Below are 14,546 nucleotides of genomic sequence, written 5' to 3'. Positions count from 1 at the left end.
CAGCCCTGGTATTAAAAATTTGACTTTAGGCCAGGCATGGTGGCTCACACCTGTGATCTTTGGGAGGCCAAGGCGGGCTGATTGCTTGAGCCTGGAAGTTCGAGACCAACTTGGGCAACGTAGCAACACCCTGTCTCTACAAAAATATAAAAAAATAGCTCAGTGGGGTGGCGTGCACCTGTAGCCCCAGCTCCTCAGGAGGCTGAGGTGGAAGAATCGTCTGAGCATGCGGAGGTCAAGGCTGCAGTAAGCCAGGACTGCACCGCTGCACTCCATTACCTAGGCAACAGAGCAAGACCCAGTCTCAAAAGAAAAAAAAAAGAAAGGAAGAAATTTGACTTTAAAAATATCTTTGGAGTCTTTCATGAGAATATTACATTTATCCACTATTCTCAAAGTGTACACACTATGAAGAGAGCAAAATCCTATCTAATTGAACAGCGACATCTGTTCCAATCATTCTCAGAAGATCAGTTATTTCAGTGGCTCAAAAAAAATCCAATTCCCAGGTTGCAGTGGGACTAGTTTTTGTGCTGGGTCAAATTACCCAAGGGGAAAGGAAGCAGAGAACTCAGTTCCCAAGTATGTGCTCATTCCTGAGAGAGGCAAGGAACTCTTGATCCTTTGCCTGTGCCGTCCCAGTACTAACAAGCTACTTGTAGGGGGTGAGGGCAGGCCGCATAAATTCTACCCCAATACCAAAACCCTGGCTGGAATGATCACCAAGCAAACAAGGGAAAGGTATTAGTCATAAATAGATAGATCTCAGAGTTACTAGTAATATTCCTCAAGTTTAAATCCTGTCTATCACAATGAGCCGGACTCTTTTACTGCAGCCGGTCAAAATGAAACAAGATGTTCTTATGTGAAATCTAAAATATGAAGGGCAACTTGATTCAGAGTATTAGGGGTAAAGATATATTTCCAAGTAGCAGTCTCAGTTGCAAACCTTTTCTCTGCTAGTTTTATCTACGTATATCGACCACTTCTTTTTCCCCAGGCTATCTATGATGACCACCATTGGATAATGCACATGGCCATTAGTGTGGAAGCAAATTCTAACAAAATTCATAGAAATGACAAGATTACCATTATACAACTCGCGTAGGTACTGCTGAAGCATCAGCATCTCATGAACAAAGCTTATAATATTTGGTATATTATATTTGGCATATTTGACTATTATGGTATATTAGATTATAATATTTCATAACAATTAAAATAACGATTAATATTTATGGCAACATGGAAAATACAGAATCAAATGAGAAAGCAAGGCACACCACATCTGTATTATGTATATACATTAAAAAAGACTAGAAGAAAACCTAAACAAATGAAAATTGCCTGATGACTTTTTCACTTGTTTTATGTAGATATCCATTACTCTTGCTATAATGCTATTTGTGTAACAGAAAATATAAATTGTTAAGATTTATAAATACAAATAGCACACTTAACCACAGTGGGATTACCACTACTTATCAACTGGTTGACTTCATGAAAAATGCTTTTACAGTCAACTGATTTATCTAAAGCTCACAACACGTTGATCAGAAATGGAGACTATGTCTACTACCACAATTTACACTACATAGCTTCCCATGGCCAGGCACGGTGGCTCCTATCTGTAATCCCAGCATTTTGGAAGGCTGAGGTGAGAGAATCACTTGAGCCCAGGAGTTCAAGACCAGCCTGGGCAACACAGTGAAACCTTGTCTCTACAAAAAAATGTTTAAAATTAGCCAGGAGTGGTGGCTTGTGCCTATAGTCCCAGCTACTCAGGAGACTAAGGTGGGAAGCCTGAGCCCAGGACTGAGCCCATGACTTCGGGGCTGCAGTGAGCTGTGATCGTAACACTGCACTGCACAGCCTGTGCAACAGAGCAAGTGAGACCCCATCTCAAAAAAAAAAGCTTCCTACCCAGGTACAGTAAGTAGCCTGTACCTTAATCCCAGCTACTCGAGAGGCTGAGATGGGAGGTGGGAGGACTGGTTGAGCCCAGGAGACTGAGGCTGCAGTGAGCTATGCACTACTGCATCACACCCTGTCTCTTAAATTTAAAAAAAAGGAGCTCCCCATAATTTTCACCTCAAAAATTTAATATGAACTCTTCTTAGGTGATTACTTTCAAGAAATAGTCCCACTTCATAAAACAAAACCAAAATGACTTATAGAATGTAAAGATTCAAACATATATACTTTCAAATGTATTAGTTTTATACAAAAAACTAAATTTCACAATACTAAGATTAAGTAAAAGGGCCATAAAATTAGATTATCAGTCTGTAGAACGACACCATCCAGTATGTCTGTCACTAACTACGTGTGGCTATTTGAATTTAAATTAAAATTTTAAAAATTAGAAAATTCAGTTCTTCAGTCACCCTAGCCACATTTCACATGACCAACTGCCGCAAGTGGCCAGCGTAGCGGCTACATATTAGGAAGCACAGACATCCAACACTTCTTTCAACACAGTAAGTTCTACTGGACAGCACTACTCTTGAGGAAATTTGCCACAAAAATGGCATAAAATGTAACATCACACAATAAAAAATCAAGATGTAAATAAAAATGTTCTGTATCTTGACTATGGTAGGAGTTTACTGGTACACACAACTGTCACAACTTAACGAGGCGTGCATTTTAGACATAGTAATGCATGTAAATTACTTCTCAATAAAGTTAAGGGAAAAAAAAGAACAAACACATGACCACTGATGAATTTCTAAGGAAAACAAAAAACACTTAGGACATACATAGTAAGTTCCAAAGTCCTGACCAGCTTGCTTACAGATTCCGTGGCTCTAGACTCCTGGGGTATCAGTCTGCGGTCCTAAGCAGAGTGGAAGCAGATGGCTGGGACTGTGAGGTGAGTGCATAGCTGTGTGCAGTGAAAAGTGGTGGACACAAAGGCAGGAGAAAAGAGATCCAAGATATTGTGGAAAGCAAGGGACAATGTATGTGGCCCTCCTAAAATGCATCTCAACCTCCAAGCGTCAACTACACGGTGAAAATCACATCCACTAACTGAGGGGCCACTGAAGACAAAAGGAATTAACAAACAGTCATACGGCATATAGCCTCACATAGATATCTTTAAAATGGTTTAAAAATATGTTAAGGTAATAAGCTACCCAAAACACTTAAAGATTTAATATCCGAGACTCAGAACAGCCAAGTATTACCAATCTCAATTCTATATGAGTGAAATATCATTCAGGTGATAAAAGCTGATAGGTTAAACCAAGAATCACAGCTAATCATTAACAGCAACCACAGCTCCTCCTGCCTCAGAGTGATTACAACCAAAAAGCCACTCTCCAGGCACAACCCCAGCTCTCTAAAAGGTGGACAGGAGAGTGGAGAGGGTGGGGGAACAGGCTTCCCAAAGTAATTCAGCCAAGAACAGTGATCCCTAATTTGTTCAGTTGACAGTAACTGCTAAAGTCCAATGGCCTATTAGGACAGCAACTTTTAATTATTTTTGTTATGTCAGATATTTTCTATTTTATTCAAATACTTCTGTAATCACTAGTAGCTATCAAAGGTTTATTAGAAATGGCAAAACAAAGTTCAATAGAAATGGTTAACGATATTATGGCATATTAGCTTATAATATTTTATAACAATTAAAATCATGATTATGAATATTTATGGCAACATGGAAAATACAGAACCAAACAAAAAAGCAAAGTACACCACATTTATATTATGTACATATATTTAAAAAGACTAGGCCAGGCGCGGTGGCTCACACCTGTAATACCAGCACTTTGGGAGGCCAAGGCGGGCAGACCACCTCAGGTCGGGAATTTGAGACCAGCCTGACCAACGTGGAGAAACCCTGTCTCTACTAAAAATACAAAATTAGCCAGGCGTGGTGGCACATGCCTGTAATCCCAGCTACTCTGGAGGCTGAGACAGGAGAACTGCTTGAACCCAGGAGGCAGAGGTTGCCATGAGCCAAGATTGAGCCATTGCACTCCAGCCTGGACAACAAGAGCAAAACTCTGTCTCAAAAAAAAAAAAAAAAAAAAAAAAAAAGACTAGAAGAAAACCTGAACAAATGAAAATTGCTTGACTGATAGCTTTTTCACTTTTTTGTTTATGTAGATATCCATTACTCTTGCTATAATGCTATTCGTGTAACAGAAAATATAAATTGTTAATATTTATAAATACAAACAGCACACTTACCACAGTGGGATTGCCACTACTAATCAACTGGCTGACTTCATGAAAAATGCTTTTGCAGTCAATTGATTTATCTAATGATCCTCTTTTTACAATTACTGCTACTGCTAGTAGAATCTGTTCCCGAACATACTTTTGAAGGCTGTAAAACATAAAAATCATTATGAAAAATTTACCTAAATCTAATACAAGAATACTTCCAAACTTCTCTCTATGCCTGTAGCTACTAATAACATTGCTTACATGTGAGAGTAGCAGAGCCAAATGGTTATGTACAGACTCCAAAGCCAGGAGGCCTGGGTTCAATCCCAGGCTCCATTGTGGACGGGCTGTATGACCCTGGGCAAGACAGTTAGCACTCAGGGCCTTGGTTTTCTCATCTGTAAAATGAGAATAACACTGCTAGTGTTATTATAAGGGTTAAATGTTCCTAGAGCTGTGCCCAGTACATACTAAGCACTATACAAGCGTTATTTGCTCCAGGAAGCATTCAACAGATGTAAGTCAGCTCCCTGTTAAATATTTGTAGGGAAAAAAAATCACTAAGATTAAGATTCCACTAGTTTGGAGATAAATTCTGATCTAACCTACATCTACAACCACTAATCTATCCTAAATCCCATTTCCCTTTAACGTTTAAAGGCAACATACTAGCTATCCAAGATACATCATTATGGAAACATAAAATTGTAAAACACACACATTCAAAACGTTCATATCTAGGTTCTGTTCCTTCATGTGATGACAGAAGCACCCGTCCCAAGTGGAGGCATTTTACCAAGCCCATTTGACCACAAGGGCACAGAAACTTAATTGACTTTTCACAATCTTTTCTGAAAGATAAGGATCAGAAAACATACTCCCAAACTTGATAATCTAGCCTCTAGAATCCCACAAAGATAGAGCCACCATGTGCCCCTGGAATAAACTCAAGCCCCTTAACATGGCTTATAAGCAGTGGGAACCATTCTAGCTTTCCTGGGACAGCCTCAATTTAACTGTTGCCCCAAATAATTATTAATAGTTCTTTATTTCACTCTCCAAAGTGTCCCAGTTTGGACACCCACCTACAGCCACTGGTGGCTGCTCCTCTCCTTGACGTCTGTCCTTCCACACACACTCACACCTGCAGACATACTGACCTTTCACTTCCTCACTCCACACTCGTGCACTTCCAGGCCTCTGAACTTCTATTCCCTCTCCCAAGATTGTGATGTCACTTTCTCCAGAAAGTTATCACTCAGGGTTCCCACGGCACCCTCACGTGACATGACATATCTGTTACTACTGGTTCACTAGCTCCCAGATCAGCTGCCCATTCTATGCACACTAGCATATGCAAAGCACACTGCCTGCTGCATAACATGCATTTATTAGATATTTATACAGATGAATAAACATGTCTCCCTATCGTCAAGACTGAAGTGAAAAAACATTCCTTCAAAACATACACTTGAACCATTCATCTTTCATTCATTAAGCAAATAAATGCAGAGATCCTACTATGCGTAAGAATATTAGTTGGCCAAAGGGAATTTCTGTACTTTTAAGAGGACAGAATAGTTTCATAGGCACTAACTACTACTAGAAAACATACATAAAGCTGAAGACCATGACTACAAACATACACAAAGATAGTTTCAAATATCTCTATTGGCAAGAATTAAAATTTTTAGGAGAATGAATAATAGCTACCATTTATTGAATGCTTACTATATGCAAGAATTTATATGAACTAGTTTCACAAGTATTAACACATCTAATCCTCATGATAATACTACTATTATTCACTCCATTTAAAAATCAAATCAGAAGGCCAGGCACGGTGGCTCACGCCTGTAATCCCAGCACTTTGGGAGACCAAGGTGGGTGGATCACGAGGTCAGAAGATAGAGACCGTCCTGGCTAACACGGTGAAACCCTGTCTCTACTAAAAAAATACAAAAAAAATTAGCCGGGCCCGGTGGCGGGCACCTGTAGTCCCAGCTACTCGGGATACTGAGGCAGGAGAACTGCATGAACCTGGGAGGCAGAGCTTGCAGTGAGCCGAGATTGTGCCACTGCACTCCAGCCTGGGCAACGGAGCAAGACTCTGTCTCAAAAACAAACAAAAAAATCAAATCAGGAAATTAACGCACAAAGAAGTGATCTGCCCAGCATTGCAGAGTTAAGTGGCGGAAGTAGGTGCAAACCCCTTTCTTGACCACTATGCTACACTTGCCTCTTTAATAAAGGGCATTGTGCATTTCACTCTATACAAATTTTATTTCAATTAAGAGGAAAACAAAAAAAAGAAAAAATTATGTGCACATACTGGGAAGTACACATTATTTATGTAATAGTTTACTACATAGCCTACAGAATTCTACCTATGCAGTATGCCAAAAACGTTTAACTTGACTCTAATCCACACTGTAGGGCATCCTACAAGATATACATATCTGTGTCATGAAAGGCAAAAAAGAGCACACAACTATTCTAGATTACAAGAGACATGACAACTAAATACGTTGTATCATCTCTGGCTCACCTAGATTAAAAAATAACCTACTGTACCTAAATAAAGCAAGTATTAATAGATCTGAAGCAACAGATAGACTGCAATACAAAAACAAAAAACCTATAAAAAGGAAAAAGGATATAAATACTATTCAGACAATTGGGAAACCCAGAATATGGAATCAGAATTGTTAGATCATGTAAATACATCAATTATATCAAGAGTATTGAGATTATGCTTTCAGAAGAGACATGTTCAAAGACTTTAAGGCTAAAGTATCATGATGTCTGTGGCACTCTCAAATAGTTAAGGGTAAAAAATGTATATATACATAAGAGAGAAATAAAAAATGTGACAAAATGTTAACTGAGCCTCTACTAGAAAAAGGTTGTATGTCTTCATTATACTCTTCTTTCCACTTTGCTGAAAGTTTGCCACCACACTCCGGGCTGGGCAACACAGTGAGACTCTCTCTTTAAAAATAGTTGGAGATAAAAAATATGTATGTAAGCCGAACGCAGTGGCTCATGCCTGTAATCCCAGCACTTTGGGAGGTCGAGGAGGGCAGATCACAAGGTCACAAGTTCGAGACCAGCCTGGCCAACATGGTGAAATCCCATCTCTACTAAAAATGCAAAAAATTAGCCAGGCATGGTGGTGTGTGCTTGTAATCCCAGCTACTCCGGAGGCTGAGGCAGTAGAATCGCTGGAACCCAGGAGGCGGAGGTTGCAGTGAGCCAAGTTCGCGCCATTGCACTCTAGCCTGGGGGACAAAACAAGACTTTGTCTCGAGAAAAAAGAAAAAAATTAAAAATTAAAAAAAATAAATGGATGGATGGATGGATGGATAGATAGATAGATATGTGTGAGCTATTTCAATGTGGAACCCTACAATCAAGATAGATAGATAGACAGATACATACATACATACATACATACATACATACATACATAGATAATGTGTGAGCTATTTCAATGTGGAACCCTACAATCAACTCTACAATGAAGCTAATTACTTTAGCTTCTAAATTATCAAAATGATTTTAAAATGAGATTAATTTAGGCCAGGTACGGTGGCTCATTCCTGCAATCCCAGCACTTTGGGGTACTGAGGCAGGAGGACTGTTTGAGCTCAGGAGTTCAAGACCAGCCTGGACAACACAGCAAGACCCTGTCTCAATTTAAAAAAAAATAAAAAGAAGGCCGGGCATGGTGGCTGACGCCTGTAATCCCAGCACTTTGGGAGGCCGAGGTGGGAGGATCATGAGGTCAAGAGATCGAGACCATCCTTGCCAACATGCTGAAACCCTGTCTCTATTAAAGATAAAAAAATTAGCTGGGTGTGGTGATGCGCACCTCTAGCCCCAGCTACTCGGGAGGCTGGGGCAGGAGAATCACATGAACCCAGGAGGCGGATGTTGCAGTGAGCCGAGACCGCGCCACTGCACTCCAACCTGGTGACAGAGCGAGGTTCCGTCTCTAAAAAAAAATAAAAACAAATAAAAAGGGAAAAAAAAGAATGAGATTATTTTGGATAATGTAAGAGACCACGCACATATACATAATGAAAATCTGTTACACATTTAAGTCTACCAAGGTCTCCAGAGTTTAGTGGTTCTCAGGTTGGGGGATGGGGACAAGGGGGAGAAAAGGCTATGATAACTAAACAGCTCCACAAAAAAGAACCTCTCTAGTTGACCTGAAGCTCCCCTGCTGGCCCTGACTCCTTAAGGAAGGCTGGTCCAGATGATGATGGCTGCAGCAGCCAGAGCTTTTACTCCCCACCAGGCACTGTGCTCAGAACTGTCTCATGTAATCCTGACACCAACCATAAGAGATGGGTACCAAGTCCCTGTTCTACAGGTAAAACGGAATATTAAAGAGACTTTATGTTAGTTTCCCAAGGTCACATAAATAGACTGCTCTTCAGAAAACTCTAACATTTTAGGCCTAGAGATCAAAAACAAATTTTTTAACCTTCCCACATATAAACTTCTATAAACACAGAGGCTCTAAGGCTTATTTTCTTTTATTACATAAATATAAATAAATATGAAGGTTTTCTCAACTTGTGTTCAACAAGAAACACACTCTCATAATAACTGATTTCAAAATTTTTCGTAGGGTAAAGAAAAATATCAAAATAAATATCATTTTAGTAGAATTCAACAAAACACATACCTCTTCCATGGTTACAATTGATAATACAAATTTTGATGTGTCTGAGTTACACTGTGTGCAAAACAACGAACAAAATAACGGGAACAAGCACTTGCTGACATCATCAAGACCTCTACTCACCTGTACTTACCTTTCTTTATGTACAGAGGGGTCAAAAGAAAAACAGCCCTGTCAGGTCTAGCAAATATGGTCAAATAAAACAACAAAAGAGCAAACTAGTATCACATCCAAATGGACCCACCAAACAAAAATCAATCAATCAATCAATCAATCCAGCATGACAGAGAAAAGAAAGGTTTCAAACCAGGAAAAGTCTTCCTTATTCTACGAAAACCGGAAAAAAACCAGCCATGCCCTCCTCACAAACATGTATATCCACTTATCTACAGGACACATTATCCACTAAACCTGCAACACTAATAGGCTACAGAAACCTTGCCTTTGTTCTCTCACACATTTTTTTTGTATGTAAGGCAGTTAGCAGTTAACAAAGTGCTAAAGTCATGTCAGTATTATTAAATATTATTAACTCAGACTCCCAGAGTACAGACAACAGAAACAAATGCATGAGTATGAGTATGCTCTAAAATTAAAACTGTATGTATATGTTTATTGCCATTAATCACCATTCCTAAGCACACACATTTCTGATTACATAACAAAATTTTTTCTTCAATGACTTTGGAAATGAATATATAAAGTATTCAACTGCACAAACGGTAAAGATACAAGTGCATTATCTATTCTTAAAAGAATACACGGCCTTTGGGGAACTTAACAAAAAAAGGTAAATAGTAAATCAATTTCTCCCCAAAAGTTATGCCGCTGATAGTTTTCCCTTTTTTTTTTTTTTTTTTGAGACGGAGTCCCACTCTGTCACCTAGGCTGGAGTGCAGTAGCTCAATTTTGGCTCACCGCAACCTCCACCTTCCAGGTTCGAGTGATTCTCCTGATTCAGCCTCCCAAGTAGGTGGGACTACCGGCATGCATTACCACGCCCAACTAATTTTTGTATTTTTAGTAGAGACGGGGTTTCACCATGTTGGCCGGGCTGGTCTGGAACCCTTGACCTCAAGTGAGCCACCCACCCTGGCCTCCCAAAGTGCTAGAATTATAGGCATGAGCCACTGCACCAGGCCTCATTTTTTTTTTTAAATCATTCAAGAAATAAATGTACACAATTTTGTAAAATGTTTAAGCAATAAGATACGTATAATATAAAAAGAAAATTTCACCTCATTCCACAAAACGGATCCTATTTTCAATGGAAGCTACTTAAAGATTCTGGAACTTCTTATAGAACCTTTTCTATGCACATTTCTCTTTTTTTTTTTTTGAGAAGGAGTCTTGCTCTGTCACCGGGCTGGAATGCAGTGGTGTAATGATCTCGGCTCACTGCAACCTCCGCTTCCCAGGTTCAAGTGATTCTCTTGCCTCAGACTCCCAAGCAGCTGGGACTAGAGGCGCGTGCCACCACACCCAGCTAATTTTTGTATTTTTAGTAGAGACAGGGTTTCGGCATGTTGGCCAGGATGGTGTCGATCTCTTGACCTCACGATCTGCCCACCTTGGCCTCCCAAAGTGCTGGGATTACAGTTGTGAGTCACCACGCCAGGCCCTCTATGCACATTTCTATGTACATATACGGGTAACATCTGATTTGTTAGTGGTACTTAGCTTCTTCCCTCTCCCCTGTTTTAGGATACTCACCTGTGTTATATTAATACTTACAATTTTAAATTTAAAATACATTAAAAGAAATAATCATCTCTACTAAGAATCAAAAGAACAAGTAAATATAAAGGTTCTTCATCTAAGTCTAAGGTCAAGTTTTATTTATAACTAAGTTCTTCACAACTCAACAACAAAAAACTAATATCCAGCATAATCTTTCCAAAGAAACAAAACAGAGAACCAAAAGCTTAAATAAAAGGTATTATTTCATCAAGCACCAAAACTACCTACAATCATGTGTATACAAGGGTTTAAAATACGAGCCCCACATAGAACGTAACCTTAAACATCTACAGCTTTTTAAATTTTTTTCTTTTTTTGTACTTCATAGAGACGGGGTCTCACTATATTGCCCAGACTGATCTCAAACTCCTGGGCTCAAGGAGATCCTCCCTCTCAGCCTCCCAAAGTGCTGAGATTACAGGTGTGAGCCACTATACCCAGCCAAAAGTTTTTAAAATGCAAACAAAAAAAGCTCTAAAAAGACGCACATAAGCTCAGCAAAAGTATTTCAGCGGTACCCCTCCATGTACTTACTTGGGCCTTTGTAAGACATAGGTTAAAAGGAATGTTCGCAGAGACTCGATGCTACCTTTTTCCAAGAGAATCCACTCTCGGACAACTGCTTCCATTATGGCTGTGGCAGCTTGAAAAAGGACATAGTCCACTTTACTAGTTTCTGAGGAGAAAATTAAAAACTTTATTTAAACAACTGTTCATTTTACCTTGAACATTTTGCATTTATTAATTTTAAAACAGAACTTTTCAGACAAGGAATAAGATGGTTACCTGTTCTTTTTTTTATCCAGTGACCTTGCTCTAGCACCACAAAGAGGTTAGTTCCTCTCAGAAGACACCTCAGGCAGGTGGCAGCTAATCACCGATCACAATTTTCACAAACTTTCCTCACCTCTCTTCAACTGTTACTTCCAAAGCATGAAGAACTAAAAAATAACACAGCTTTAAAAAAAATAAAAATAAAAATATAAAGCAATCAGAAAATTTCCTAAGATTCTCACCCTGTGCAAAACAGAACTTTGTATTTGAAAAACATTATAATAAAGTAGTCATTGAACATTACTATCTGTGATGAGCCATGCTGTTAAAATGTTTCATTTTTAAGTATTCAGCTTTCAGCAGGATGGCCCATCTACAATAGCAAGTCCAGAAATAAAAACAATCATGTGCAGGTTTTCTTTCTCAAAATGTAAAAAACAATGTAAGTCACATTTACACAAGGTGAGAAGTGCTTGTGAATTTTCTGATTGCAGTACTGATCAAACTGAGTAAAATCCCAAAGCTACACTTAGAAAGACCCAGTCTTAGCTAACAAGTTATAGTATCTGATCTAAAATCTAAATCAGGGGAGAAAAAATAGAAAATTAACACACTTTAAAATTTTTTATATTAATTTTCTATTTTTTCTTTTATTCACCAATACCACTACAATCAGTTTCCAAACAGCATTATCAACAGGGAGAAACAGTCGAAATGAAGTCAAGAAAAAGCAGAAATTTTCTGAGGCTCTAAAAAATAACCATCATGTGAAATCCATGAAAAGCCCATGATTAGACTCCAGATTATTTGCCAAGATCACTGGACACGCGTATCTGAAAGCCATGAGAAATTAACTCTAGGCACAGACTGGCACCTTCAAGAACTTATCAGAAGAGCATGAAGATATACACAGTCAAGCACACCATTTTCTCTCCTATTCAAGCTCAGGTCATTTAAAAATCTTACAAGTGTTCTTGACACATTTAGCTATAAAAATGCATGAGAAAAGGTGTACCCTATATAAATTCCTACCACATTAGACTACTACATAGGAGTTTTCATCATACCAAAACCACTAAGAGAAACCAATTTGAATCTTTTTTTAAAGTTTTGATTATTCTATGCTATCTTAACATGAACTCTAACTGAGATGACAATCAGAATTGATACAAATTCAGAAACTTTAAAATATAATAAATAATTAAAATAAAGCAATAGCTTCTAAAAATGTGAACCTATTAGAAAAGATGTGCTTACAGTTCTAGGAGTTTAAAAAAAAAAAAAAAAGATTTGAACAGAGACCCAGCTCCATCTATTTAGATCACTTAAAGAGAAATATGTTACTGTCTCATAAAGGTAACTCAAATAATCTCTGATTATAAACCTCTTCTTAAAGAAAATGATGTTTGTTTGCCTATCTTCATTTTCTATTGCAATAGTATAAATTTTAAGGACAAGAAACCAGAAATCCTTAACCATGGATTTCAACAATGAAGCAAAATCTAAGGTACTCTCAGAATTTTAGATATAGACCTCCGAAGACCATCTAAATCAATCCCTCCATTTTACAGGAGCTGAGGAAACTGATGCCCCAAGAGACAGAGAGGAAACTGAGGTCACATGGCTGGTAAATGTTTCTTGAGCAATACTAATCTACCCTGAAACACACATGCCACTGAAGACAGAGCAAATAAGCACCTTCACTGTTAACAAGCACTGAAGCATTCCTATTTCTAACTATTTGTTTTCACATCCAAGCCTTTTTCTGCCCCTTGGAGGTGGGTGGGTGTTGGATATGAGGGGGCAGTTATAGAAAATGAATATTCGAAATTTTCAAGAGACAAAAGTTTCTTAATTATTTTTCTTAGACACCTCTGCATGGTATTAAACGAAGATCTGTAAATACTCCCATAAGAAGCTGACTCTAAGAATGGAGGAATTAAAAAAAAAAAAAAGCCAAACTCCTAATTTAAAAGAAGAAATTTTCCTAAACTAACAAATTACCCTTTCTCATAAAAACCATTATTAGCTGTCATAAATTTAACTTATACATAGTAGAAATATGCAAGAGATACTAGAAGGTACTCTAGAAGCCTACCAGTATGAAATCAGAACTTCACAAATACATATGAGCCTTACTTTTGCTCTCTGTTATACAGATGCCTGAAACTACAGGGTTTTCATGAAGAACTCACAATTCATCTAGCATTTTTTTTTTTTTTTTGGAGATTGGAGTTCACTCTTGTTGCCCACACTGGAATGCAATGGCACGATCTCCGCTTGCCACAACCTCCGCCTCTCAGATTCAAGTGATTCTCCTGCCTCAGCCTCCCGAGTAGCTGGGATTACAGACATGTGCCACCATGCCCAGCTAATTTTGTATTTTAAGTAGAGACAGGGTTTTTCCATGATGGCCAGGCTGGTCTCGAACTCCTGACCTCAGGTGATCCACCCACCTCAGCCTCCCAAAGTGCTGGGATTACAGATATGAGCTGCCACACCCAGCCTCATCTAGAATTTCTAAACTAACTACTTTTGGGAAGATCTGCCACTGTTCAGAGAATAAATTATTTTAGGTCACTTTAGCAAAATGCTTTCATTTGCTACCATAGTAGCTTTCTTTAATAATAATTATGTAAATAACATTCATTTGAATTTTGTCAGCCATCTGAAACTAAACAGAAACATGAAGACAAAAGTTAAGTTAATAATACAGGAAAAGCACTACACTCTGACCAAAAAGTATTTTTAAAAAAGAAAAATCCCTGGTAGTGAAGCCACAGATACAAAGCTACTACAATCAACTCCCTGGCCTTAAGTATTTCTGTCCAAAGCACAGGCCATATAAGCTCCAAAAGTCTGCGCTTTGACTCAGCGACAACTATGCCCACCAACTAAAGACAAAAAGTCTCAGATGGAAGATGATTTATTAATTCCCAATGACTGACAGCACTACTAAGGAAACAATTTTCCAGAGATGTAAAAGTTTACCAGTTTAACTGACTTTTTGGTGGTTTATTATTTTGGTTTTTTTTGGCACTTCTGAGATCAGAAGTCAAAGAAATCCATTTCTCCCTGAGAAGGAGCAAAAGAATGCCACAAAGTTAGCTCCAGAAGAAATAAACCAATCCCTCACAGTTCTTGATTATTTAAC

At 38.5% G+C, this 14,546-nt stretch overlaps 4 protein-coding genes across 22 annotated transcripts in view; 2 read left to right on the top strand and 2 right to left on the bottom strand.

Annotated features, from left to right (window-relative positions):
• Positions 1–14,546, top strand: part of MRPL57 (mitochondrial ribosomal protein L57) — a 407,990-nt gene that overhangs the window by 139,040 nt on the left and 254,404 nt on the right. The gene's annotated exons all lie outside the window — the stretch shown is intronic.
• Positions 1–14,546, top strand: part of SAP18 (Sin3A associated protein 18) — a 556,924-nt gene that overhangs the window by 320,638 nt on the left and 221,740 nt on the right. The window lies entirely within an intron of this gene.
• The window catches only part of EEF1AKMT1 (EEF1A lysine methyltransferase 1), a 351,602-nt gene that overhangs the window by 164,827 nt on the left and 172,229 nt on the right, over positions 1–14,546 (bottom strand). The gene's annotated exons all lie outside the window — the stretch shown is intronic.
• The window catches only part of XPO4 (exportin 4), a 113,676-nt gene that overhangs the window by 76,348 nt on the left and 22,782 nt on the right, over positions 1–14,546 (bottom strand). For 2 of the 4 annotated variants that reach the window (XM_050766730.1, XM_050766728.1), the window contains exons 3-4: positions 11,153–11,294; positions 4,204–4,342 (exon numbers count right to left, since the gene is read on the bottom strand). In XM_050766730.1, the coding sequence (XP_050622687.1) occupies positions 4,204–4,342; positions 11,153–11,294 (281 nt within the window). Of the gene's footprint in view, positions 1–4,203; positions 4,343–11,152; positions 11,295–11,404; positions 11,560–14,546 lie in introns of those variants that run through there. The other 2 variants (XM_050766729.1, XM_050766731.1) reach the window with 2 other exon arrangements.

This window comes from Macaca thibetana, chromosome 17 (genome assembly GCF_024542745.1).
Source record: "Macaca thibetana thibetana isolate TM-01 chromosome 17, ASM2454274v1, whole genome shotgun sequence".
Taxonomy (NCBI): domain Eukaryota; kingdom Metazoa; phylum Chordata; class Mammalia; order Primates; family Cercopithecidae; genus Macaca; species Macaca thibetana.
Note: the sequence above shows the minus strand (reverse complement) of the source record. Positions and strands in the feature narration are given on the sequence as shown.